The following is a 27,676-nucleotide window of genomic DNA, read 5'->3' on the forward strand; positions in this document are numbered from 1 at the left end:
CGGCACCATCGCCTCAGGAGCCTCCGGAGCCCGCCCTCCATCTCGGCGCCATCCCTCCCAGCTGCCCGACCCCTTCCTTCTCTTCCCTTTCTCTCCGCCGTGACCCCGGTCCTTGCACCCGGAACGGCCGCTCCTCGCCATGGCCGAGGTACCGGGGTGAGCGCGGGCTGTCTCGGCTGCCGGGTGGTGAAAACCAAAAAAATTGAAAATAAAACACAAAGCAAAACGGGTGCACGGCTCCCGAGAAGCCGTGCCCGGCCGGGAGGTAGGGGGTGAGGCAGGGCTGGGCTGGGGCGCTGCAGCTAGGGGAGAGCCCGAGCTTGGGGCCTGGTCTTGTGTTTTTCTAACAGTGATTAAAATAACGTAGATTGTCTGTGTGCAGTTTAGTACTTTTATTTCCCAGTATTTTTTATGGATCTTTTTGGAAAGCGTTGCAAGTCCACCTAGAGCAACTGTGGCTTTTGTGGCTTGGTGTGATGGTGTGTCCGTTTCTTCTTGTGCTTTTGTTGTTGTGTTGGTTTTGGTTTTCATTTGGGGGCATTGGGTATCTTCCACTGTATGCACAACTAGAGGAATAGGAGGCCATGAGCTAATCTTCAGAATTCAGGTTTTTGCCTCTTCTCCCAACTGTAGCAGGAGAAGGCCGAATGGGAAAACTTAAACAAGCTATTAATGCGGCATGGGTTGAGACCAGTGAGTCTTGCTGCCCCCCAAAACAGCAGAAACATATCAGGTAAGGAAACGCCAGTTTTACAAGTTCTTGTATACTAAGCCTGAATTCATAAGGTATTTCTAAAGCCATCACTTCCAGATGGTAGCGGTGATACAGTATCTTCTTCAGTTATTAAAAGCCTTTTGCTAAGAGTTTGCTTATTCTGTATTTTTCCAGATATGATTGTCATAGATACTCAGTCTTCTCTGGGAATAAGGCTTGCATTAACAACATTGGTGGAAGACACCGACCGACACCAGAGGATGATGCAAGGCCTCATGGAGGCTAATCGTAATCTTAGGTGAGATGCGGCGGAAGGAATTTACTCGCTAATGCAGAGCAAAAGCGCTGTCAGTGCCCATGCTCTGCCAGGTGGAGCTCGTCACACCTGAGGCCTGAGACCTTTTCCCTGAGATTTTTGTCCAGCATGTAGCAATGTTGGCCTAGATCTGCTTGAGTTTTTTGTGTTATTTAATCTGCTGCTTTGTCCCACAGCAGCATATTTACTGTATCTGCTGCCGTAGGCTATTACTGGGTGTCATCAGATAACATTTGTCAGTCCTGCGCATCCTTCACTGTATTTAGTGAAATGAGTTTAATTTAAATCAAGGATTTATCTTTTTAGAGATGAGATACGACAGGAACGAGGTCGGGCATCTCGACAAGAACAACGGGCTAATGAGTTGGAAAACGTGGTGAAAAACATTAAATCAAAAATTTGTCAGCTGGAAGATGAGACGATAGCTAAAGTTTGCCAGCAACAGAATCAAGTCAAAGAACTTCAAAAAGATCAGCAGGTCTCACAGGTAATTCACATAGTACTGTCTGAGGACTCAAACTTTTGACTTCTTTTGAAAACACTAGAAATATTTACATAGGTCAAGATAAACGTGAGTCTTGTGTCAGAGTTAGTACATTTATTTATTGGTAAGATTTTACATTTCATGAAGCATTTTCTTATAATAAATTGGAAAAAAATATGAACCCTTTTTCCACTGCCTCTTCAGTATGTCTAAAAAGCGAGTACTAAGCTTCCTTAGGACCAAGTGCTACTTGGGCTAGTAGAGCACCATCTCCAGTGTGCAAATTAGAATAATTTCAGAATGCTCCTCTAATCTCTTCACAGTCAAAATATCAACAGCAACAAGAAAAGCTGCAAGAACAGGAAGAAATTATTGCCCGTTTGCAGAAGGAGCTATGCAAAGCTGGGATGGAGGAGCAGCAGCGTGTTGCCACTCAAACCAAGATGTTTTGCCGGTTTTGCAAAAGAGCTCCCAAGTCGCTTCTAGATCAGCAGTAAGAAATTTTCTTGTATTGGCAAATGATCTGTAGCATTAAATGAAGAAACATATTTTAGAATAACTGTTCTTGATACTTATATGAAGAAAGCTGGATACTTGAGGAGTGCAAGCTGAAATATGAAGCCTTGTAAAGGTACATTAATGCAATAATTTGTTGTTGCATGATAAATGTGAGCTGGATAAATCCATGGCAAAAAGTAAAAATTCTCAGCCACTGCATACGCTAGGTGTCAGCAAAGAGAGAAGAATGATTTACTCTGGAAATTCAGCATCTGCTAGGGTGATTTCATTCTGGGATTTAAGGTTTTAAAATGTAAATTTAAGAAACAGTCTGGGAAAGCAGTCTTTGCAACTGCTAACTGCAGGCATGCTATAAGGGTTCCCAGGTACTTTTTTGCAAGTTCTGAAAATATTCTAAGCATATGTCTCATTGAATAGAATTTCTATCTCTCTACTATAATCAGAGATTAGATAGTTTTTAGGCCTCATTTATCTGTCACTTAGTTGTGCTGGTGTAGCTGGGTCATCCAGGTCTGGCTAGTAACGTTAACGTAGGAAGAATTTCAAAGGGATTGTGTGTGCGCCTCTGACTTTTTCTTGCTGTGCCCTCACTAAATCAGAAAAAGGTTCACTGAATTTGGTTCCCTGGGTTTTCTCACCTGTATCTTCAAAACAGAAAATCACAGAGTGGCTCAAGAGGAATGGCACAGCTGCCCAGTTTTCTGTGGCTTTATTTTCTTGCAACCACTCCTTAGAAAGTGAAGCTCTAGAAATCACTTGAAGTTTCTTTGGAGATGGTTTCTTGGGTTATGTGGGACCCTACGATCTGGTCACTGCAGCCCTAGAACTGAGGAGTGTGCCATGCTGTTAAGCATGCTGGGTACACATAGGCACAAGGTGAGGAAGCTGTCAGAAGGATTTAGCTTTTGTCTTGTCTTGAGTAATTTTAATACTTTGAGTCTAATACAGGGTTAATGTCTCTACGTTTCTTTTTTTTTTTTTGGAAAACTGACTCTTTGATATGAGGGAGAACCTACTGTTTGATGCAGTCACTTCTGAAACACAGTGCAGTTGTGCAAGCTGTCCTCTTCCTATGGGTTGGTTACAGTATCTTTCAGACACGATTTATTTTTCTTTTTTAGAAGATCTGAAAATCATGATAACATTTTTTCCTTTTTTTCCAGGTTTCTTTGTCTAATTGATTACTATGAATCTCAAATTAATCAAATGAAAAAGGAGCTAAGGTAAGTCTCATGTAATGCCTTGTGTTCCAACTGCTCAAAGTTTTCCTTCTGCTTACTGCTCTTAAAACTTGTAAATGTTCTATGTTCCAGATGTTGCTAGCATGTAAGAAATAGCAAGGGACTCTAATGGTCTTGGAAGTTTGGATTCATCCTGGGAATAACTGCCAGTTAGTCTAAGCAGCTGCTAGGTCAGGAGGCCAGTACAGCTAGGAACGTGGTGTATTTAGCCACTTGAGCTGTAAGCCTTTGGTTGGGTTTCCTCTTCCCTTCTTGCACTGGTTTACGGGAAGAACTACTGCATTAGCTGTGCTCCCTCGAATGGGGGGGGGGGTGGAAAAAGGCTCCAGCTTCTTAGCTCCATCGTGGTGCCTGCATGATACAGAGCAACCAGCAGATACCTGAGAGACATTCCTGTAATTTGAGATTATTATCTTGAAAGCTGAAATGGGACTTGCTCGTACTGGAATTTCTCTCGAGGAGTAAGTGTACTCAATTAGTAGATGAAACAGCTTCACAGAGTAAGAGAGAGGAGAGCAGTGGCTCTTAGGGCAAAATTTCTATTCTGATTATTTTTCAGTTTATGGAAGCATTATCATACGTAACTGCTAACTAAACCAACTTAGAGCTTTGAGGTAATTGAATTGCAATAAACTGAGAGAGTTTATTCTTCCTAATAGGCAATATAAAAAAGATGAAGATCATGTACAGAGAGAAGTAAAAAGCAAAGAAGAGTTTTTAAATCTGGATGCTACTCCTAATTATAGAGCACTGCTGACGGTATGGAACTGCTAAGAATAAGTCCATGCAGATCTCTAAATGGTAACCCCTGAAGATCCACACAGAAATAGATGTGTCTTTGATTTCTATCTGCTTGTTCTTGTCTTCATGGTTTGTAAACTCTCTGGGCAGGGTTCACCATCTTAATCTGTTTATGCAAAGATTCAGTGCTATATTGTGAGTCTTTGCTGAGCACTGCAAAGACCTCTTTAATCACAGGTTCTCCACCTGTGGTCTCCTCCAGCAGGCTCTTGATCTTAGTTGGCTATTTCCTCATCCATGCTGCCTTGCTATGTAAGGCAAACGGGAACCTCTCTTAACACATACGTACGTTAAAGTGTTCGAGCTTGTTATTGTGGAATGAGTGAAATAAATAACGCAGTCTATGTTGCAGTCTTTCCAGAATCAGCTCGTTGAAACAAAAGCCAGGAATGAACAGCTTTTGCTTGAAAACGTAAATCTCAGGAAAGATTTGGAAACAAGGTGAGAAAGGATACATATCATCCTTTGTAAAGGCACTTCAGTAGACTTTGTTTTACAAAGACAGAAATTGAAAGCACCAGCAGTTGTAAAAGCATAGCATAGTGTGAAATCTGACTTTAAAAGCAATTTGTAAAAGAATTCATATTCTAATAGGGCGGCAACAATCAACCTGCCCTCCCTACGGGGTTAATAATAACAGCTATTACTGTGCAGTGCATTGTGTTGGACAATTGCATTGATATTTGCACTTTATTTAGCAAAAGCAGTAAAAATGTGCGCGAGTACAGCCTGGGTTTGTGAGCTGGCTGATCCAGAACGCTCACAAAAACGTAGTCTTTCCACTAATAGCATTACTGCTAAGCCTGATTTCCACTTTAAAACCTGCTGGTCAACGTAGAGATGCAGACCGCCTTAGTAAGAAAGCCTGAGCCAGCAGAAGTGGTTTTTGGTGGTGCTCTCTATCTGCATTACAGTTACAGCCACGCAGAAATGCTGTAGAATTTCCTTTCCAGAATGATACGGCACTGGCAGAGCTTTCTTACTTTTTCACTTGGCTGAGTTTTATGGTTGCCTTCAACTGCAAGACGTATAAATAATATGGACCTTTTTCTTTCCAACAGACCTACCGCACAGGAATTAAAACTTTACAAGCACCGAGTGAAGAAACTAGAGAAAATTTTAAAGAAAACTATCCAGTAAGTGTTTTTCTTCAGCAACTTCCATGAATCCTCTGAACTTCTAAAGGCAAAGATACTCTGCAATCTGTAACGTAGAAAACAGCTTGTAAAGCGTGTACCTTATCACCGTTCCCTAGAGCCAGGTTTATGGGCAGCAAACGCTTGTGCATCTCTGAAGACACCCTGTGGATTCAGGAAGTGATGGCGTGGTGCCCAAGTGGGGGCACAGCAGTGCGTCCTTGTGATTTCATTTTGTCTTTTGGGATTTGAGCGCTCCCATAGGCAATATGGGCAGGAGCAAACGGTGGTGTTTGCTGCTTCTGTGAGCTCCAAAGCAAGTTACTGGTTGTGCTGTGGACTGTGAACGAGAGAGTATTATGAGAGTTGGCAAACCGTTGCAGCTACATGAGGTTATGTCCATATTGCCCTTAGAAATTTACTTAGATTTTTTTCTCTTTTTCTTGAACATTGCTAAGAAAATACACTAAAGGTTTTAGACATCTAGTGTTGACAAAGTGTCTTGATCTGGAATTTCACTTAATTGTTTTTGCACATGTATATTGAATGCTACATATTTTTTAGCACGGTATGTAATCTAGAAAAGACATTACTTTAAAAATGTTTGGTTCTTCATTTTACATTGTGTATGTTTAAATGATCTTTTCTCTCATGCATTGGGTATGATTTAGACAGCAGTTTTAGACTGAAATTCGCCTTAGAATTGACAAGAAGGGTAGTGAGTTATATATAGTAAGGCAAGAAAGATGTTCATGCAGAAGTAGATAACTGGGCATACAATTTGACTATTTTGAGTAAAATTCTGGGTTTCAGCTCTAAAGCCACTGTCGAACTTCTAGTAACAACTGCACATCTAGTATTGTCCCCTCTACGTTAGCATGCAGTCTGGTATAACATCAGCCTGGAGACTTAAGATAAATTTCTGATATTTACATTAGCTATTATATTCTTAAGCTAGTTCAGTTTGATGGAATGGTATTGGCAGGCATTATAAAATGGAGACTCCACTTTTTAGGTGTAAGTATATGTGCTACATTCCTGGTTCTTTAATCCAGTTGAATGTTGTATCTCCTGCTAAGGCTCCGTGTGTAACCTGCTGTATGCATTTGGCATGTAGGTCTTCAGGGAGTGGTATCGGAGAAGGAACAGAAGGAAAGAAAGAACCTGAGAGTATTGCAGGAGCGGACCAGCTGCAGGCAGTTAGCCAGCAGTACTTACAGGTATGCAAATTTCGTCTGTACTGTGTGTATCTAGCACTTTCATAATGAAATATAATAAATTAGTTTTGTTTAACTATGTAAACTGAAGCTTGCTATTTCGAATGAAAGAGTTCATGTAAAGCCCTGTACATAACGTGTAATGTTCTGCATATGGCGGTTAATGTGGGCTTAGCGTAAACTACCTGAGAATACAGCAAAAAAGCAGAGACTAGCTTGGTAAACACCAAATCAATGATTTAGTCCATAGCCTTTTTAGGAAAGGGTATCTGATCAAGCTCATGCGTAAATCATATCCTTATGTTATGGTTCTAAAAATGCCTGAGGAGATTGTAGCTTTTATTTCTCCTTGAATAAAGAAAGAGCAAATACAGTCAAACTTAGTAAAATGTAAACTGGAGGTAACAATGTTGCAAGGAGATAAACATCAAATATCTCTCAGTGGGAAATCTTATTTGCATTACTTTCATATATCTTCTAGCTAGCACATTTTAAAGCTTTTGACTCTATTGTATATTGAATGCATCTATAAAATTCATCAATAGTAACTTTTTGGAGATGTTTATGATGTTTAGATGATCATGATTCTAATGGTGAGAGATTTTATTGCTCAAATACAACATTTTATAACAACTTTTTTTTTGTATTGAAGGTGTTGTCCAATATTGATTCTATCATAAGAAGTCCAAGAGCTCCTCCGTTAATATATAGGCGCAGCAAAGGGCCAGTGCAAAATTATGTCAAAGAGAACGGACAGGAATGTGGATTTGAGCACCTTCCGCTCACTATAGAAATGTGGGCAGATCAGCTAATGGCCCTAAAGGTAAGGCACTATCAAGCTTGGCTTTATATGCTTCCTTTAATCTGCTGATGACCCCCTCAGTGCTTCCCTATACATAGGTCTTTTTTGTGTGTGTGCGTAGCCTTTGTTGTTGTCTGACTTGGTATTAAACGGACAGCAGAAAGTTTTAAAAATACACACTACTGTAAAACATAGTAAAGTGAAAAACGTGCAGGCCAGATGTATTCTGCTGTGTATATCACGTAAATGTTTTTGTTCACTGGCTGAGTCCCTAGGACCACATGTAGGCTTTAGAGTTTTTGTATTTGGCACATAAATGATGACGCATCCTCTCTCTCTCCCTTTTGCCTTACCAGAACAGTAACTTTTTGATTTAAATACAATTGAAGTGATCTTGTTTAAAACCAAGCTTTCTGTGACCAGTACTTCTTATTTCACTGAAGCAGTAATATATGACGTATTTTCACTTTCAGAATATCAGTGTTTGTTTTAATTCAAAGAATGTAAACAAGGAACTCTGCTTAAATTCCATGAAAACTAAGACCTTGCTGTTTCTAAAACTGAAATACTTCTGTGTATGAGAAACAGAGGATCAGCCCCTTTCTGTAGTAAAAGCAACCCTAGGCAGTTACTATAATAAGCTGTCCTTCCTCCCTTTTAAAAGGATTTACACAGGTCGTTGAGAAAACTGACTCTGGAACTGGTGCCCTGGCACACCACAGATCCCCAGGAAAACAGAGAATCCATACGAGTTCAAGACCTTCAGTTCATAGTAGATACAGTTTTGGAAGAAATAGAAAACAAGGAAAAGGTAATTGTTACCAGAGTCCTATAAACAAAAATTACGTACTTAAATGCATTCTTTGCATGTTGATTAGACCTGTGCATCTCAAAGCCCTGTGGAGTTTAGGAAATAGCTGAGTGAAGATGTTCAATAGTCAGAGACTATTTTAACATAATGGATAAATTCACCCTGGGGAAGACTGCTTTAATCAAAGTCATATGGCCAATGATGAATTTGCATTGCCCTGTAGTCTTGGGTATTATCCTGTTACGTCTGTTTCTCTCTGTCAGCATTGAGAATACATAAACAGACATAATAAGCAACAGAAAACTTTCAAAAGCATTTTTTTTTTTAAAGGAATATTTTTGGTTTGCTGGATATCTGTGTCTGAAAACCCTCTTCAATATAACTCTTCAGATTTAAGAGTATTTGAAATGCCTTGCTTAATAAGGGAAGTTAACACCTGCTTTTCTTCACAGACTACTTCTAAGAATGTTTATTGGTTTAGAAGAATCCTTGCTAAGCAACAGCACCGACAACTTACTCTTTCTGCTTACTACAGAACAGCCAGACGCCATCCTTACCAGCACTGTATGCAATAATCTCTCACTTCCAGAAGTTGTTTGATGTGAATTCTCTGAATGGCATTTATCCACGAATGAATGAGGTTTACACAAAACTGGGGGAACTGACCAACGCTATGAGAAATCTCCACGAGCTCCTGGAACTAGGTAAAGGCTTACCGCCTGGCTTTTGTTCAGACTATTTCCGAAGGGAAACAGAAGATAGGTGAAAGGCCAGCTCTGTACAGAGGATATGTTGAGCTGCTGAGTAATGAGAAAACTAGGTGTATTCTTCACTGAAACATAAAAACAGGCTGTCAGTTAATTGGGAGTTGGCAAAAACTTGTAAGCCTTTAGGAGCTACTGAGAAATACCAGAGAGGCAGGAGAAGGGAATAACATGAAATTGAAATGTTTTTTTTTTCCCCATAGTTCCGTTTCATGTGCACTCACTTAATAATTCTCCTTGATTATCTTCCACTCTCTACTTGAATAATAAGTTAAGAATGGTGTTGTGTTTTTTTTTGTTTTTTTTTTTAATTATTTTGGAACAGCTGTTACCTATATAACCTTTGCTATATATTTCTCCTCAGTAACTCATTCAAGGGTAAGTATGTCCAGTTCTCAGGAACTTACCTCTAATGCTCCTAAAGTTTTTTGTTTGTTTGCTTGTTTTTGTTTTTTAAAAAACCACTTGTGTTGTTGAATGTTAGGAACTAAGTGCCAGTACTCAGAAGCCTGCAGTAGTTACCTCCAGGTGCCCATTCTCTTCTGGTTTTGTATTTCTGTAGAGCAGCAGCTGTTAATTTTCCCTGAGCTCAGGGGTTTAAAGGCTTGGCTGTGCTGCAGGGTGTACAGCCAGAGGGCAAGGCTCCTGGACTAAGGTCTTCAGAGCTTCAGTCAAAAAGAGCAGCAGGCTTCCTGCCTGCCACCAGCACAGGAGCTGAGGAGGCTTCTCGTCTCCCTAAAAGTCACAAAGCAACGGAGCTCAGCAGATACCTCCTCCACAAATAGTTCTGAAACTGAGTGAGAGAAGGACAAGGAGCCTGTTACCTGTCATCAGGGTAGTCAAGGCAGGTAAAAACAATACCCAAACAAGTTCTGGCTATTCACAAAGTGTGAATGAGCAGGTTCCTGGTTGGCCTAGCCCCCTATAGTGCACTTCTGTCGTGTTACAGGAGCCTAATGAATAACTTCTCTCTGTATAATTTCGGTTGGCTGCTTTCCACTGACAGTGTAGGGAAGACTTCAGGACTATTTCAATTGTGGGAACGGACAGCTCTGACAAGTGCTTAGCTACTAAAGGATTAATGAGAGATTCCCTCATCCCAGTAACATTAGTTTATTTCTGAACATAGGCACTTCGCTTTCTGTGAATGATGAAACTCTTACACCAAGATGGGTGAAAGCTGAATAAAATCTGGGTACTTTTAAGAGTTGAATTACGGCTTATTTTCCTGTTTTGACTGTTACCAGAAACATGAATATTTGTTTTCCAGATAGTTCAGTTCCGCCCACTGTGGTAGTGGATACTGTTGGGAAACTGTGTGACATCATTAACGAGAATGTGACTGAGCAGGTACAGCAGCTGCTGGGGACCCAAGACATTCACAGGTATTTAGGGCTGTTCCATCTGTGACAGTTCTTCAAACATCAAACTTGCTAATTGAGAGACCTGTCTAAGTCTGATACTGAAAGTGACTTTACTTTAGTCACTTGTTTCAAAATCAGGGAGCTGTGACAGTTAAGGACTCAATTACTACTATCCTACATGGAACTGTGTTTCATGAGGAGACACAGCAACTACTGCATGTTGGTGGGGAGCTGAAAGCGTTGCAAGGCTTCAAGTGTAATGCTGACATGTATTAGTTGCTGAGAGAATGTATGCCTCAAACTTCCTACAAGTATGTTGGGAACTGGACGAATCTTATTCTCATCTTCAACAGCTGAGAACATACACGTGGTAACAAATTGTGAGAGCCTGCATTGAGAACGTGCTATGCAAATGTTCAAAAAGATTACTTGCAGCAGTAAATTTGACACAGTTAATAATGTGACAGTACTAACTCCCTCAACCTCTCTATGCTTCTCACAATTCTAACTAGAGATGAGCTGCTTGTAAAATATTCCTTGCCTCCACCTCTGAAGCAGTTACGTCAGCCACCCCCAAGCAGTATATTTAGCATACACGGGGTACTGTTCCCATCCAAAAGTTACATGGTGCTATGTCAGGAGGAAATGAAAGATGTATATAGGGCAGAAATAGTGAAATTAGAGAGAATCTTTTGACAATTAACAGTTGCTGGCTGCAGGTTTCAGAACTTGAGAATGCATTTTTGGTGTAGATGCATTTATATCCTACTAAGTAGCAGTGCTTTCAGCAAGTAATGACACAGTATGGCAAAGCAGCCAACAGAGTGAGCTTAAAATGGTCTTACATCTTTTGATCTGATATTATTTACAAATTTCAGTATAATCAATAAGCTAGAAGAACACGAGTGCTTCTTTCCACCATTTCAAGCTCTCATTCAAGATTTGCTCCGTCTTCTAGGTGAGTAATATTTGCAACAGCTGTAATTATCTTCATGCCAAAGCTTCCTCCTAAGACTTTAAATAGCCAACACCTATTTTGTTTACTCCTGGTGTGCAGCAAAACACAAAGTATGACAAAAGGTGCTAACTTTTGCCTCACTCTCACTCTTTCCTGAGAAAGTGGCTGACATAGGTTTGTTTTCATTGAAAATGGGGCTGATTTACATTCAGTTGCATTACTCATAAACTAATTTTTATCTAAAAACATTAAAAGGTTTGAGGAGTTTATCCCCTGTAGTACTTTTTGCTCACTAGCTGTATTTCTAACATTTAAGCTAGAGTTTTGGCTGTACTTGAAGGTGTTCTATGTACGTGTCTTACCATTTTGCTTTTCATTCTGTTCCAGAGATCAGTAACCTGGATGATATTTTACCTACTGTACAAAACTTGAAATTGGCAGCTAGTTAAGAGTTAGGCTGGTCTGTTCTAGGAAGACTTACGTAACCCTGTAGGGGCCTGTTGATGAATACCATTACAGCTACCTCCAATCTCTGTTACCCTAATGAAGCTTCACACTTTTTTGACATAAATAAAAATTTGGCTTTGCCACTGCATTCCTTCATTTCTCTGAATTCTCGTTTCATGGTCAGTTTAAGAAAAATTTAAATAATGACGAACAACTGGTCTGCTCAGTCCCAGAGAGAGAACCCACAGGCACTGTACTGATCTAGGAAACTGAACCCAGCACAAAACCAGAAAACAAACAAAATCACTGACTGTACCAGCTGCGCTCAAAAGGGTAAGTATGAGGTACAGATGCTCTAACTGCCTTAACAGCGACACTTCCATCATTACCTTGGTTGGTTGGAGAGCTTATTTTAAAAATACTGCTTACCTCTTCAGGTAAGTTTGGGATTTGAGTTAGTGACTATCCTCTTTTCAAGTACTTACATGATTTCAGGCTTCCTGCTTGGTGCTGCAAACAGCTGTTCAGCCAGTGTTGTTTCTGGTTATGGCTTGAGACAGGCTGAACTCATGTAATCTAGCCTGAAAATATTTTAAACCTACTTCAGGTGGTGACTTATGTTTTTTTTGCCTAGCATGCAGTTGAAGTTACCATGTTCATATTCTACAGAAGGGCATAGTTCAGTTTCCTTAAGCAAGACATTTCAAAGTTTATTGTAAACAAACAAATACACCAAGCTTCAAAAAATATTTTGGTATATTTTGCTCCACTATTAATAAAGCTTAGTTTTACAAAACTCTGCTGGTCCTCAGGCAGAATGCTTTACTATCAAGGCTTATGAGATGTTGAAATGTAAGAGAGATGTAACAGAGAACAAAACATGTTAAGGCATCACAAACTAAAACCTTTATGATATCTTGGAAAACTAATCTCCCTGCTTTTGGAAGCTCATAGCAGGTTGTGGCTGTGGTTTTGCATAAGATACTTTTCAGAAGTAGAATATCAATTTTTTAGTTTCTCAAAAACAACTTCTTATAGTCTTAAACAGTTTATTTGAATGGGTCAGATGAAGGATGCTGTTTAAAAATTTATTCTTTTAAAAGTATAATGCTTTCAGATATTGTTAAAACAACATGAATAGGCTCTTGTGGAAATGAAGCTGTGAACAAAGTAATCGCAGATAGCTGGCAATCTTCTCTAGGTACAACGCTTCCTTAAGAGCATATTCATATTTACTAGTTCTTTGGGGGAGATATACCAGAAACAGCAACTATAAATGATTTGTTATTTAGAGAGAAGTAATTTCCACTACTTTTTTTTTTTTTTACATCACGAAGAACTAGTCTCTGAGTAGGATCATTAAATTTACATGTCCTAAGCAGCAGCTGGCTTCAAGTTTGCAGTGACTGTTTTAAAACACTTTAATTACAAAATAGATATATACAGTCAATATAAATTTTAAAAATTAGTAACTTATGTACATGAGAAGAAATCAATTTTTCTTGCGTCTACTTCTTGTCAGCTCATACCTGCAAAACATACAATAAGCAAGCAGTTTAAGGCTTTGACTTTAAGTGGCAATGTTTTATTGCTTGCACTTCATAGGCAGCATGGTGGAGGAGGCTTCAGAGATAGCCTCAAACTTCAGCTCTTTACTGGGAACATTGGATGAGTCAGTTTTCTCCTATTGCCATACGCTTCCGTGAGACGCACACAAGCTGGGCATGGGGAACTTGGTTTTCCTATGCTGCTGCCCACACTAGTGGCAAGCTCCTAGACTACACACACCGCATTCCTTGGTCTCCTTCACTGATGGATAAAGGAGGAAGTGCGGCTGGTATTAACTAGAGACTTAGAAGGAAGAAGCACTGGTTCTCAATCTTTGCCTCAGACCAATACTTAGGGTTGATGTCTGAACCACAATGACCATACAAGCAGAACTGTAAGTGGCTTATTAAAACAGTTTATATAAGTGCTTTGTAATTAACATTTTATCATACATATATATTGCTGATCAGAGTGTTAATTTAGTTAAGATCTTTATCCAAGTTATTTGTTGCAGGTTTACTTTAATAAACGTAATTCTTATGTATCCCAGTGGCTTTTATGTAATTTAAAATATGCTGAAGACTCTGAGAATAATTGACATATAGGCCTCTTATTAAAACCGTTTCACAGGGTAGGGATCACGCTGCTAACCAGCTTAACGTAAACTTTAGATAAAACTATCAGATTAGTTCAAGTTAGTCCTGCATTTGCAGGTAAGCTACAATTGTTGCTCACCAAAACGCACAGCCCTTCTACCACCACCCCAACAACACCACACCAAGTCTGAGCAAAGCCATTAGTGAGGGCATAAAGTGTGAAGTTGAAACAAACTTACCATTGTGCAAACCCTTTGATTAAGTCCTCCTGTGACAAGTCAATCCGCACCTTTAAAAAACATTTTTTAAAAAATTTTATGTATATATTTATTTAATACAAGTTGGTTAGCTAATCTAGCACTCCAAGTCAGTTCCACTTTAAAGGTCTAGGGCTGCAGCCCAGGCTCAAGGGAGACGAGCTTCCTGCATTCCCAAGACACAGGCATCAGCCAGCCTCAGCTCTAAAGCTCAGTTTCTTAATAGCATTTTTTGAAATGGATCTATCGCTGAAGACAGGATTCACAGTTACTGTTCACAGAAGCAAAGCTGTTCACAGAAAACTTCAAGTAGTGTTGGCAACTTCTCTGTTTTAATCTCGTCTTTCTCAGCTTCATGTTTGAACTACTGGAGCTATTCCCCAGGCAGGCAGCAGGGGATCCCAGGAAATGCATTTTTATTTCAGGAGCACTCCCAAAGGAAGCAGGGTGGCAGATCAATCACATGAAACCACGTCAGCTTCCACAGGGATATGGCCTGATATCAGAGAAAAATTTGGCAGGAAGTTGTTTCCAAGTTGCTAGTTCTGCAGTTCAGGATTACAGGAACGTCTCAAACTCTTCAACTCGTAAACAAGCCATGCCACTGGTTTAATCTTACCTTCCCCAACTCCTTTTTTTCTTGTGAAATGAATGGCCTGCTGTTTTTCACTGCAACGTCTAGTGTCCTTTTCTTGACATCTTCCAAAGATTCAAAAAATTCAAACCTAAAAGAAAAATTTGGAAAGAAAAGAAAAGTTTTAAGTCAAAACTTGAAATCCTGTAGGCATCAGTGGCCAAAACACAGCAATTCCAACAGAGAAGGACCGTAGCTTCAGACAATGACCTTTACAGGAAGCGAATCACACCCAAAGTTTGAGAAGGCGTTACAGCCCAGTTGTAAGCCTTGAGAACATTGTTGCCCAACCACAGCATATTTTAGCACAATTTCGAAGGGCTGACTGCAATCCACATGCGAACACAGGTTACTCTCCACGGAACAGAAAAGGTAATTCTATAGTTAGTTTTATTAATACTGTAAACAAATATATATATATATATATATATATATATATATTTCTTCCAAGCCTTACAAAAGACTATGACACTCTGCTGGTCAGACTGTTCACCGTGCCAGTGGGATGAAGGAAAACGTGCGTCCATAATGAAACGCCATTTCCAATCAGTTTTCCCCTTCGTGGAAGATCAGCATATTTTCCATGCAACCTTTATTACTCAGAGGAAATAGCTGAGCCACCCCCCCCAAGTTTACAAAGTAGGTTTATACCACATTAAGAGAAGACAAAGAAAGAAACCTGTGGCAATTAAATTCTTAATGGTGCTGACTCACGGCTCTGGCACACACCAGCAAATGTCAGGTCAATTTTGTCCATGCTAAATCGTTCAGGTTCTGCCCACCCGAATAGTTTTTCCTCAAGTCAGAGTTGTAAAACAGGTAATGTGTTTTGGAGCTAAGTCTTGCTCAACCTATTATAGGTAATTGAGGATGTGCAGGACATGCCAACGGGGGATGAGAAGGGTGCTGCTCCCAACAGCTGCGCTGGCACTAAGTGGAGTACCTGCCAGGGAAGCTCACGAGGACAGGCTGAAGCAAACCCCACAACTGGAGTAACTAGTGTTTGGAGTGCTAATAGGAAACGTTTTAAAGTTTTTTTCTCCATTTCTGACCTACAGACACGCACAGAAAGGACCTAACAATGAAACAAAAAGTTAATTATCCAGGATCACCCAATATTCGTGTATTTTCACGAATTATTTGTACCTTTATCTAAATACTGGACTAACACCGCTTCTCAGACCAGCTCTACTGTGACTGGCTTTGTACAAAACACATTCCTTTACCGGGGCAGCGCTGTGGATGTGGCAACTGGCAAAGAGGTGGCAACGTTTTATCTTGCTTCCACCAGCACTTCGAACTGTCTCTGCAGCGACAGGGCATGGTTAGGGGAGTGTCTGTGAGGAAAGAAGCAAGAGCAGCCTGCATCTGCTAGGATTAGGGAAGGGGGTGGGAGGATGGGACAATACTGTACGTGGAGCAAAGCCAGCCCCAAGGACTTGCAAATCACAGTTAAAGTGCCATTTTTTCCAAAGACCTGCAAATATTCATGATATAATTGTTCAGGTGCACCAGGTGCGTACCTTCTGAGAGCCCTTCCTTTTTATACAGAGATAGTAACTATTTCAGCTGCAATCATGATTAACATTGTCTTACTTTTCATCATATTGGGGGTTCAGAGTTTTTTTCTTAACGGAAGTCTTCTTCCTGCTCGTCCATCTTCTATCTGGAAGCAGGTATATTCGGACATAGGGATCTACCCCACGATTGGAATTGGGTACTAAGTTTCTGTTAAAAGAAATACAGTGTTCACAAGCAAGACACCTTCTCCCCAGGTATGTTTTAATTCCTTGTCTCTCTTAGAATCAGAGCCACCCTTCCTGGATTCATGGGCCAACAGCATTTATCTTTGGAGTTGAAACAAAGAGATTAAAGCCTTAAGGATGTGAAGCTCAAAAAAAAAAAAAATTCACTACTGAATGCGTGGCCAATTACAGGGTTCCTAAATTAACACTTGCAAATTCAGTCACAGACAACAATCCTTGTCACAACGCCTCCTTCAGACATCCCAGGACATGCGTCAGTTGTCGGTGTTCAGAGGAAGTTTTGGACCAAAGTTACAGCATCCCTGCTGCAGCAAGCACAACTGGCTGGCTGCCGTCACAGACCCGCTGCTGACACTGACCAGAGCCGGTGGCTTCCACCTGCCTGTGCTTAGGGAGGCTGTGCAGATTGAGGTCAGCCTACGGCCAGGCATCTCGGCTGGGCAGCTTATGCTCCGCACGGTTCTGCTCCAGCTTTGCTGAACGCCTGACGCAAGCTCAGGGAGCCCTTCCCCTTCCCTTTACAGATAGAGGCGAGCAATTGCCGGCTTTACCTGCAGCCATTCACCAGCACAACGAGACTCTGCCGTATTGAAGCGTAACGCACCGTGAGCTGAATCTCTCCCAGAGGCATTTCAGTCCCGCTGTAAGACAGTTGCACAGGAAAAGCTTTTAAACACAGCTATTTAACAGACCAGATGCACAGACCTAGCAGCACGAAACAGTACATGAGCTCCAGAAGCTGGTGATGCGTTTTTCACTAGAAGCAACTTTCAGGGCACTGTTCCTCTTCCTGGCATCTTACGGTTTACTTTCTAGAAAGCAGCTGGACCCCAGAAACAACACTCTTGTTAGTGCCAGCGCTGCCCAGCCTGACTTCTGATACCTGCCCTAAGACCCAAAGCATATATAGCCAAGAAAACACCTAATTGGCCTGTTGTAGATGGAGCAATGAAGTACAGACCAGCATGTGTTTTGTACATTCTTTGTACACAACTCCTTCAAGGATGCTTGTTTATGTAAAATGGGACCCTTTTTACATCTCAATCTGCATGTTACCAAAGTGGTTTCAAATCCAAGACATTGTTTTAAAATGTTCTAACAATGTCTTATTCTCTAGCTCTGAACGGGACCTCACTTATATGCCGGTATACAAGTATTAAATTGAACAGCTGTAGCTGGGTTTGATGTTCAAGCTGATAACTCTGATGCTCTCTTAATTGAGACAGACCTTCCTTGCTGCTTCTATTCATTAAGAATTCTACTAGCTCCAGTCTGCACCCTTGGAGGGACAGACCCAGCTCTCCACCCCCCCTTTGCAGAGCAGAATACCCACAGCCTGATACTTAACACTACAGGAAGGGCACACACAAGCAAATTTTTCTAGGATAAGTTTCTTCACAGCATCATGAGAGTCTCAAAACCTTAAGCATCCAAAACTTGAAGCAGCCAAATATGCTTATCACAAGTTTCTGTTTGTACAGCAGTGGGACAACGCAGACTCCCAATCTCCTGTTGAAAGGCATCTTCGGTATTAAACCCACGAGTGTTATGGGACCTAGGATATTCTGTATGAGAGCCACTTAAACAGTACAAGACCAACACATGCAGCACCCCTTAGGACAGCCAGAGAAGGACACACATGCACTTTACACTCGATCTGACAGCACCCCTGTAATTGTTTGCGGTTGACTTAGGCCAGTTCTTTGTAAAGTGATTTGAGACTCAAGACTCCAAATGACTCGAACTCAACTTATGCAACAGCAACCTATAAAAACGAAACCTTCTCAAGAGAAGAACAGTTCAGCTGGGAGAACCACCTACTTATGAAGGTCCAGATTGCTGCTACTTAGTTCAAAGCAAGAAGAAGGCAGAGAACCCAGGGAAGTAACGCTGGGTGCAAGCCTCAGTTCCTCCACAATCGGCAACGTAGGCACTACCACTGCTCTGGTATGCAGTGCTGACGACAGGTGATGCTCGGGCTTTTGCTCGCTCTCCGTCTCATTAAGGTCAGCAATAGTTTCACTTGCTACAGGCACTGCTGAACTGTCATTTGTGTCCAGGTTTTCACTGCTGTCCTTTTTTGGCAGGGACTCAAGCACGGCAGTGTCTTTGCTCACAGGAGGTACTTTTGAGACTTCTGGTTTTGGTGGCGAGACAAACTTCTGCTGGTTTCCACCCTTCTCCGTGACATGCACAGGACCTTGCTTCGAGGCATTGCCACCAGCCTTGACGCTCTGTGGATCGGGTTCCTCAACATTCAAGGCCTAAAAATCATGAGGGAGAGAAATGAGCACTGCTCCCAAAACACTGGTGTTCACACCAGCATTACCACCTAGGATGAAATTTCACCACAACACTACTGGTCTTAAAAAGCAGGAAATGCCATTGGAGATGAAGGAGGCCTATGGGACTAGCTATGGCACTGTGTTCCCTTTTCCTCCTGTGTATATATTTAAGTGTCTGAACACCGATCCAGAACACCGTGAGAAAACAATTCCCAAGCATTAGTGTTTCTCACAACCTTGCTGGTTTGATTTCCCAGCTTAGATTTTCTCAGCCCCACTCTTTAACATCATGAAAAGGCTTTTGGCAATGCCACTGCACTAAGTTTTAGGAAGCCTCAGGGGAGAGCTCTCAGCTCCAACGTGCACTTTTAACTGCAGTTAAGGACCTTGTCACACTTCTACCTTCTACTCATCTGTGAAGCAAGGCTGCATTTCTCCTCTCCCACGTTTTATCTCTTTTGCCTGGTTAGAATTGGAAACTTCCACTGGGGAAGTCAGGTGAATATGGCAAAGAACAACTCACCCGCAACACAAGTTTCATCTTAATGAAGCTGTCTGAGCTGGAATGATCCAGCTGAAATCTCTGATCCAGAGTCATGTTTGGGTCCTTAAGTAAGTGGGAGAGACATACCACTGAAGTTCCCAGGGCACTATCCCGATCCTTGTCTTTAATCTAGGAAAAAAAAAGTTGTTTTTATTAAAAGACAAGCTGGAAAGCTGGGAACAGCAAAGAAGGTATTTCAGACAGACCAAAATAAGCTAATTTACTTCAGGACATATTATCAAGAGTAGTTACTTCTGAATAGGTGACGCCAATATTTCAGAAGTATAACAAATTACTATGTTTGAAGTAAAAATCCCATCTCTAACTACACAGAGAAGAAACTGCCCTAGCAGAAAATATAGGCCCTAGAATTTACTTGAATTTCCTTACTTGCCCTGCAGAAAATGTCCTAGGCAGCTAGGATGACAACTGATCTACACCCTCACAATTATTTTATTTTTATTTTTTATAGTAATAGTTTAGCCTTTCTAGCCTCAATATGCCTTCTAAGTTTAAATCCACTCCTGCAGCCCAGAGAACAGCCACAGAACTGGCTGTGGTTTTAATGTAAGGCAGTGAGATACAGGACTTCATAAGGAGCCTAAATACCAAGGTGAAGAGAGACCCTCTGGCTGAGGATTATGAGCACTCTGATTTCCGACAGCAAAATATTCACAGCCTTACTGCATGCAGATCTGTCTAAAACCTCCTTTGCAATTTTCAGCCACAAACGTCCCATGTTTTGCACCAAGATATTAAATATTATATGATCCTAGAGCAAAGGTAGATAACAGCATCACCTAACAGAGAGCTGCCTGTGCAGAAACAGGTGCTCCTTCCACTTTTTAAGTCAGAGGACCCCTGTACATGCAGACGGATACAACCTGCATTGAGATCACATCCACTATGAAGGAGGTGTCTTCCTGTGAATGTACGCTGGCTTTCCAAAGGAAAGGCTTTTCTCTTACCTCAACATGCAGCGACTGGGAATCGGCACTGTGGACAAAGAAGGTGAAAGCCTGGCCCCACGTGGGATCTTTGCTGAAATTGCAGGTCTGCAACAAGAAGATTGTGGCATTTGTATTAGCTTATTCTTTAAGCAGCAAAGAATACTGTGACACAGAGAGGGAATACTGTAACCAGAGAGGGTCACAGTGACCTTCCTGTTTTATTCAGCGATGCTATACCCAAGCTGTAAAAAGAGAGTGAAATTTCCAGGTCAGAAGTGTGCACAAGCAAAGTCTCTGGCAAAACCAGGACAAGCTCTGTGAGGTGTGGAAACGCTGACGAACGAGTCAGGCGAGCTGCAGTTGGCCCCAACCGGTGTTGCCTGGACCAGCAGCCTGCCCCACCTGCAGCAAGGCACTGCTCCCTTCCTCCCACCTCTCCGCCCAGAGAGTCAGCTTCCAGCCCGCAGACGCCCAGAGCCAGCTCCCAAAACTGCAGCAAGCTGGCAGGGAAGGGTAAGAAAGCTAGAGGGGCAGTTTGAGGGGTGTAGAGCTTGTGGGAAGAGTGGGAGGGGACAGCTTCAGTGCCATCCACTTAAAGGATGAAAGAGCACAGAAACCACCCAGGGGGCTCCTTCTGAGGCTGCTTCATAAAACAGTTCCTTCTGCCAGGTGACAGGTACTGGCAGCAAGGGAAAAGGAAAGCTGAAGTCTGTGCTTCCCCATGCTGGTTGGTCCCCGCCTCCTGGCCTCTGCAGTCATCACCATAACCTCAGCTGTTCACACAGCTAGAGTGGTCCTGTCCCCTTCTAGGGGCTACTTGGAGGTGGTCACCCACAAAATAGGTGGTATGTAAAGCAAGCAGAAGAGTCAAACAACCTCACCTTGCTTTTATGAGTCTTGCTTCCTACTGTGAGCAGGACAAAGGAGGAAGGTTCTGTTTCTGTCTTCTGTCATATAATACAAAGAAAAAAAAAACGATTAATAGTTTACAAGAAGCAAAATCAAACCACTACTCTTACTTGAAATACATTGCTGGAAAGCTGGCAATAGTTTTCAGATGACAGACATCTGAAGAGTGCAGCATGCAGGACAGACTCCAGCCGTAACACAACACAGTCTTACCCTCTAGCATCAAAAGCTCACACTTAAGCTAAAGCTCTACATGTTTAGCTCTCAATAAGTAAATATTTGGCAGAAGCTGTGAGGAAACAGATAGCAAAAAGTGTTGAATACACCGTGGGGGAGTCTTCATCATTCCCTGGTGAAATAGGACTCTCAGAATTGGTTTCCTAGGCTCAGAACATGCCATAAAGCAGCTACAAATGAGCCTTTGGTACCAAGTAACAACTCCTTTTCAGAAGTAGTAATACTGAACCCCTCGTACTGTGCCCCTTTGCACTAATGTTACAGATGTTAACGCTGAGGAGTTGGTCTTGAGAAAACAAGAAAAGTGCATACAGTGAAGTCCAGAATTAAGGATTATTGAATGTCATGTGTGTGGTGTAACAGTGCTGGTAACTCATCTAAATTGTAAAGATCACATTTAGGAGGGGAGCTTCTCATTGAAGACAGGCAAGCTTTACCCACTGCTCAGAGCCGTGACTGTGCGTAGCCTGTTAAGAGAACAGGGTGAAAGACATTCTTTCCTACATCCACAATTTGCATCACGGCAGTAAAATCCAGTATTTGAGGTGTAAAACGTAACCATAAGCAAAGGGAGAGGAAGCATGAACAACAGTGTTATTTCTGAATTAAAAATCAGGGGGAAAGAATCTGGCGGTCAGGTCTCCAACGGACAGGAAGGGTGCCACGAACAAGCACAGCCCTCCGCTCCCAGTGGGACAAGCTCCAGCTGGAAGAGCCCTGCAGGAGCAGGAAGGACAGCGTGACTTGCTCTGACGTTTGGAGCCTCTTACTCTCCAAAGCATAAAATAAAGGCGACCCCCCCACACAATCAAATATTTCTGTGCTGCATCCCTCCTTGGACCTCCTAGGCTTGCACTGGGGACGGGGGCTTTCAATCACTGTCTTGAACCAGCGGTCACAGATTTTGACAGTGGAGAAATCACTTCGTTTTAGCAACAGCTACTTTCAGTTGCTATGATACAGCATAAACCAGAAGGTGTTTTTGCAGGCATGGGGGAAGAATACGAAATTTTACCTTGAGGTACTTGTTATTTTTGATCTTCTTTGCTCCACATTCACCATTCGAATACTCAAAGTGGTTTTTCTGAATTAGTAAAAGAGAGTTTAAAAACCATTAATTGGTGGGCTTTAGAAAAAAAAGGGTTAGGAGTGAAGGCTGTCCGCGTGTTGTTCGTACTTACTGGAAGGTTGAAAGCACTGTCCAAGTAGACTATCAGAATTGCTGTAGACAGACCCTTCTTATCCTGTGAAGGCCACGAAAATAAAACAAAACAAAAACAAGGTAGGCATGATCACTCACCAAGGACAACATACAGCACACAAGACAAATTCAGAGTTTCCCTAAGCTAAGCAGCTCTTCACCTTTCTCCTTAAACGTGCAATTTAGAGGAACCAATACCCTACAGCATGATGGTTTCAAGCAGACCAGTAAGAAAAGGCATAAGTCTCTGCCATTTGCTCGCTCTAATGCCCTTCAACCTATTTAGTGCAGAACTGGTCGGATTCCCTGGTGCTGGCTATTTGTCTATGACTAGTACAGGTATACAGACACTGGGGTTCCCGCACATATCACAGATGAAGAGGAAAGAGAAAAATGGTCAAAGAAAGGAACAATGAGAGGCCACTTTGCAGTTGGCCGAACAAAGTTTTGTTGATTTAAGTAAAAAGATCTGCCAGATTTTAGTGGCTCCTGTATTACCAAGGCATGTGGGGCAAGCAAACACCCTTCCTCTCCGGGAGAAACAGGAAAAAAAAATACATCAAAACTTTGTCAGACAAAAATAAACTCCCATGAGTCTGCCGGGGATCCTAATTTTACATGCTCCTTTACTGATCACTGGACAGGGATCAAAGTACCTGAATCCTTTAAGCAAGTATACTCACCTCATGTAGCTTTTCTTGGTCATTTACTAGTGAAAGCCACTCCAGCTTTAAATGCAAGTGCCCACTTGTTGTCTTACTCAAGGGAAACCACTAAATGGAGACAACAAAGCGTAACTTAAGAACTGTGAGGCAGAATAATTTGTACATGTTGCAGACGCTGGGACTTAAGTACAGTAGACAATACAAATTGTACTTTGAGCTTCTTAACTTGAATTTTTGAGACTTAGATTGTAGCATGGCCATCTACTTGGGAACACAAGCCAGAAATGCTGAAAGTAAGATACCGACACACATGCAGTGCACATGGATATCTGCAACCAGCAGCAGCATCAGACAGGCACTCTGGCATTGTTCGCAGTGTTGGGATGCAGGATGAACCACAGTACAATCAGATTATTTCTTCCCTCAGCAATCAGACTGCTTCACAAACTTTATCTGTAGCCTTGAAGAAATATTTGGTACACACAGCATACGTGATATCAACCCACTGCTGGCTCAGCATAACCTCAGGGCTATCTGAGGTTGCCAGCCTGATTGTAAAAATTATTGTGATGGCTACTTCAAGTTTTCTGAGCAAAGAGAACTTCACAAAAAGAAAATATCACAGTGAAAGTGTGCAAGGAAGCTTCAAGCACACAGAAACAACGTAGTAGCATATGGAGAACATGAATGAGTACATATAAACATGCACCACAACCACATTTAAAAATAAGCTGCGATCTTTACCTCATCAACAGTTCTGTCATTCATTATATCCACAAGGCTTATAAGCAAGCTGGAAGACACAAAGCAAACATTTCAGCATATGTTTACACATACGGTGTGTTGCTGATTAGTGGACAAAGGGGAAAGGAAAAAAAAAAAAACAAAACAGAAACCATGGCTACCAAGAAAAAAGCCCTCATGATGTTCCAAACAGCAACTTCTAGATATTACCTGTGTGCATGTGTGGTGGAACAGATACTTCTACACACAGTACCTTCTCCCTCTTGAAATGCTATCAAAACTGAAATATATTCTAAACAAATCTTAAGTAGTGTAGTAACCGCCACCTCTAATGGTGGTTAAGATTCCCTGCAGGAGTCAGGGCCCATTCTCTAACTCATTCAAAGCTAGTTGCACTAGGAACTAATAACTTGATGACAATATTTGGGCAAAGGGAATAGCTTCCTTCAAATTCAAACTTCCTGTATGAACAATCTGGGTGTTCTGTTTCAGAGATCACTGGATCTGAGCAAGGACTGGATTGTTTTGTTTCTTTCTTTCTTTCTTTCTTTTAAATCAAACAAATATGAAGATAACTGGTCCTAAGAAGCAAGATCTGACATGCTCTGTCCGGACGTGATCATGACCATCTCTACCCCTAAGTGCTATTATTGAGAACATCAGTGATGCTGTCCCACTTGAGAAATCCTCGACTTATGAATAAGTGCCCCTTTCTTATCTGTCATCTGATATGAAGAGTGCTGTTTTCTGGCCACCAGTCATTTCAGATCCTTTGCAATTTCTGCATGAAAAATGGATGTTGCATATCACTATAAGGATATTTCTCCATTACAAAACAGCAACAAGACCTTATTAGAAGAATGAGAAAACATTCCAGTTAGACTGCACTTATTAGGACTGAAAATACAGAAGAGAAAAGATCTAACCTCCAGAACCGTTTTCTCAAATCTATTGAGCAGACTTTTCAGAACAGTAGATTCTTTTGAAGAGCAATAAAAAGAAAGTCTCATTGACTTACCTCCCCATGAAGTCATCTTTATCTGGATCTTCATCATATAATTCAACTTCTAAGTCCTGACCAGGCAATTCATGAACAACAAACTGGAGGAGAAAGATGTATTGATTAAAAATAAAAAGCACTCACACGGGTTCACTACTCAGGCTGTGGATAAGAACATGACACTTTACAGCTGCATAACACATTAAGGACATTCCCTGCCGTTTTGTGCCTCATCTTGTAACAAATACAACTGATTATAGATGAAAATATTTTAAAGCCAGTTTGCTTGGTTTTGAATTAAAAGTTAAACCTGTCAAACTGATATCCCTAATAAGTATTGTTCACAAGAAGAGCTAAAGACATCCTATACACAAAGAATACCAATGCTAGAGCAGAATACAGTCGCACAATCAGACTGCTGCACTGATTGATATTTAAAGCAATGCTTTGCGCGTCCTCCAAAAACCCACATATGTAAATCAGATCAACCTGAATGCCATTTCAGGTTTGCAATTTAGATTTGATTTGTTTAGTAGACAGAAATGCCTCATCAATCAAGGAACCAGGAATTCCACTTGCTCCAGTGCAGTCAGCTAAGAGTAGGCCCTCCAAACACAAGGATGTAAACAGCTGTGCATCCTATAGATGGAAAGATGAAAAGATTCAGTACCTCAAATGTCTCATTCCAAACGGGATTAAGATCTCGGGAAACCGTCTTGCTTCGATACTGCACCACGCCAACTCGAAGAAGAGCATATGGGTCAGATTTCCCCCTGATTGCACCAAGAAAATTGTCTTTCTGCACAAGGTTTTCAGCTTCTAGCAGATGAACCCTTATTACTCCCTGGATAGTAAAAAAAAAAAAAAAAAAAAAAAAAAAAAAAAAAAAAAAAAAAAGAGATGAAATTGGTTGTGAAAATGTGATCTTTGGATAATTATAATATGCTACCTCCTAAAACTAGTTATTTCAGGCAACAAGGGTAGTCAGCATGACAGGTTTGCAAAGAAATATATTTTGAGGCATTTCAAATGACAGCTGTGATAAAACAATCACTTTTCTCATCATTTACCTAGAAAAAACCTTAAACAGATACACAATCCAATCTAGACAGTTGGGTAGGAAATAGCCTTCAACTTATTTTAAAATCAGAAACATACATATATATATATACACACACACAGGATCATAAACTGCAGTTAAATTGAGTGTAGGGTCAAGATCAATTCATACTGACTGAAGGAGGAACCAAGTATTCATTGACAGATTCTTATTTTGTTGTGGAGTGGCCATTCAACTTCAATTTGGTGATGCAAGTCTTCAGTAGGAAGCAGCCCTTCGTCATTCATTTATCATTACTCTCATTCATGAATACATTAGGTATTTGACAGAAGGAGACCAGAGATCCAGATGCATCAAACATTTAGGAGGTTGGGGTTGGTTTGGGTTGATTTGTTTTTCAGAACTTTTTTTCTTTAACGAAGAGATGTCATACTCTGAGCTTCCCATTTACACCCCTTCACTGCATTAGTAAAGACATTAAGTAGCCTGACACTTAGTGCTCATGAATTTACTTTCTCTAATTGAAGACCTGTGGTATTCTCAAATGAGACTAACGGCTTAAATTGGTAAACATCTGTGTCTAAACGGACTTCTTATGCCATATACAGGGAGGTAAGTGCCCCCCCTGCACCCCCCCCGAATTAAGAACTACCCAATATTTGCTTTTGTATTCTTGAAATATTGCCTACAAAAAGCCTACAATCCAGGCTGACACAGCTGATGAGAAATGGATGTGCAGGAACCCAACACACTAAGTTTGCGTGCATCTGCATTGCAGCAAATGCACACTCAGTAGAACAACATCCTCACTGAAAAAAAAACAAAACCAAAAAACCCTCACGCGTGGGATAGGGAACCTCAGTTGGGCAATGTTCATGTTCTTCTTCAGAGGCACCGTGATCCTGTTTGGTAGAACCAGCCGTGAAGCAATGTAATCTTGAATCAGCGAGTCTGACATTACACTGCAGGTGAGAAAAAAAACAAACAACCTCAATCTCTACAATCAAATCACCATTTCAGTTAGAATGAAAGAACAAGGCACAGCACAAGAAACAGGAGGCACTGCAAAATGAGCAACACAAACCACCTTCCCCCAAAGAGTCGGGGAAGAAACTCGGGCTTGTGACATATAGCTTAGACCAAAAGGACAGGAGACAATGGTTTAACACCAGAACTGATAACCAAGGACTGATGTGCATCATTGTGGAAAGCTCAGCCATCTCCTAACAATAATTCCAGTCCAACTGAGCTGCTGCAGAGCAGAAGATGAGCACAGACTTTCCAGTCCAATCTAACACTGACTCATTTTTAGCTTTCCAGTTTTAAATCTTTTATTTGGAATTGCCATGTTTGTTTGGCAGGGAAAACTAATTTGATCCGTTTTTCCTGTGCAAGAAGTGTATGGCTATCACAGACCTCCAATATTCTCTGGGTGATTAATGAGAGGATTTCAGCGTGCTACTACAACTCAGAATGAGCAGCAGACAATATTAAGAGAGAGACCTGAGCACACCAAACACCAGGAATTTTTTCATCCTCTTGGTAAATCTAGTGCTTATAAGGCATTTCTCAGGGAAAGGCCATGCAATGAAATTGTCACAGTTCGTGGATGAAGACCGATTCACAAAGAAGGAATTTTTGTAAATCTCCTACTCCCATTGTCAAACCAGGAGTCTGAAAACCCTTGTTCAAACTATTGGCTTTC

The 27,676-nt window shown here is 41.3% G+C and overlaps 2 protein-coding genes across 6 annotated transcripts in view; one reads left to right on the top strand and one right to left on the bottom strand.

Annotated features, from left to right (window-relative positions):
• Positions 1-9: 9 nt before the first annotated feature.
• On the top strand, positions 10-11,723 carry CEP70 (centrosomal protein 70). Of its 3 annotated transcripts, XM_040561173.1 has the most exons (16): positions 10-148; positions 634-733; positions 890-1,013; positions 1,338-1,518; positions 1,839-2,008; positions 3,198-3,257; positions 3,935-4,034; positions 4,429-4,517; positions 5,138-5,212; positions 6,330-6,432; positions 7,082-7,252; positions 7,896-8,042; positions 8,578-8,746; positions 10,077-10,191; positions 11,049-11,128; positions 11,516-11,723. In XM_040561173.1, the coding sequence occupies exons 1-16, from the start codon at positions 140-142 to the stop codon at positions 11,575-11,577; spliced, it is 1,755 nt and encodes a 584-aa protein (XP_040417107.1). In that variant the 5' UTR covers positions 10-139; the 3' UTR covers positions 11,578-11,723. The 3 variants fall into 3 exon arrangements, 2 of the variants coding, with proteins under 2 accessions (XP_040417107.1, XP_040417108.1); XM_040561174.1 differs by lacking the exon at positions 634-733 and having other exon boundaries at positions 51-148; XR_005820953.1 differs by lacking the exons at positions 11,049-11,128; positions 11,516-11,723 and having other exon boundaries at positions 42-148; positions 8,495-8,746.
• A 1,151-nt stretch (positions 11,724-12,874) lies between these two features.
• The window catches only part of ESYT3 (extended synaptotagmin 3), a 35,406-nt gene continuing 20,604 nt past the window's right edge, over positions 12,875-27,676 (bottom strand). For 2 of the 3 annotated variants that reach the window (XM_040561164.1, XM_040561161.1), the window contains exons 8-23: positions 26,813-26,933; positions 25,582-25,755; positions 24,930-25,012; positions 23,912-23,960; positions 23,186-23,275; positions 22,483-22,545; positions 22,317-22,385; positions 21,037-21,102; positions 20,174-20,260; positions 19,185-19,334; positions 18,198-18,640; positions 16,928-17,017; positions 16,207-16,338; positions 14,596-14,701; positions 13,959-14,008; positions 12,875-13,104 (exon numbers count right to left, since the gene is read on the bottom strand). In XM_040561164.1, coding sequence (XP_040417098.1) covers positions 13,068-13,104; positions 13,959-14,008; positions 14,596-14,701; positions 16,207-16,338; positions 16,928-17,017; positions 18,198-18,640; positions 19,185-19,334; positions 20,174-20,260; positions 21,037-21,102; positions 22,317-22,385; positions 22,483-22,545; positions 23,186-23,275; positions 23,912-23,960; positions 24,930-25,012; positions 25,582-25,755; positions 26,813-26,933 — 1,810 coding nt within the window. In that variant the 3' untranslated portion in view covers positions 12,875-13,067. Of the gene's footprint in view, positions 13,105-13,185; positions 13,380-13,958; positions 14,009-14,595; positions 14,702-16,206; positions 16,339-16,927; positions 17,018-18,197; positions 18,641-19,184; positions 19,335-20,173; positions 20,261-21,036; positions 21,103-22,316; positions 22,386-22,482; positions 22,546-23,185; positions 23,276-23,911; positions 23,961-24,929; positions 25,013-25,581; positions 25,756-26,812; positions 26,934-27,676 lie in introns of those variants that run through there. The other variant, XM_040561163.1, reaches the window with a different exon arrangement.

The sequence above is a fragment of the Cygnus olor genome, chromosome 6 (assembly GCF_009769625.2).
Source record: "Cygnus olor isolate bCygOlo1 chromosome 6, bCygOlo1.pri.v2, whole genome shotgun sequence".
In the NCBI taxonomy this organism is placed as follows: Eukaryota; Metazoa; Chordata; class Aves; order Anseriformes; family Anatidae; genus Cygnus; species Cygnus olor.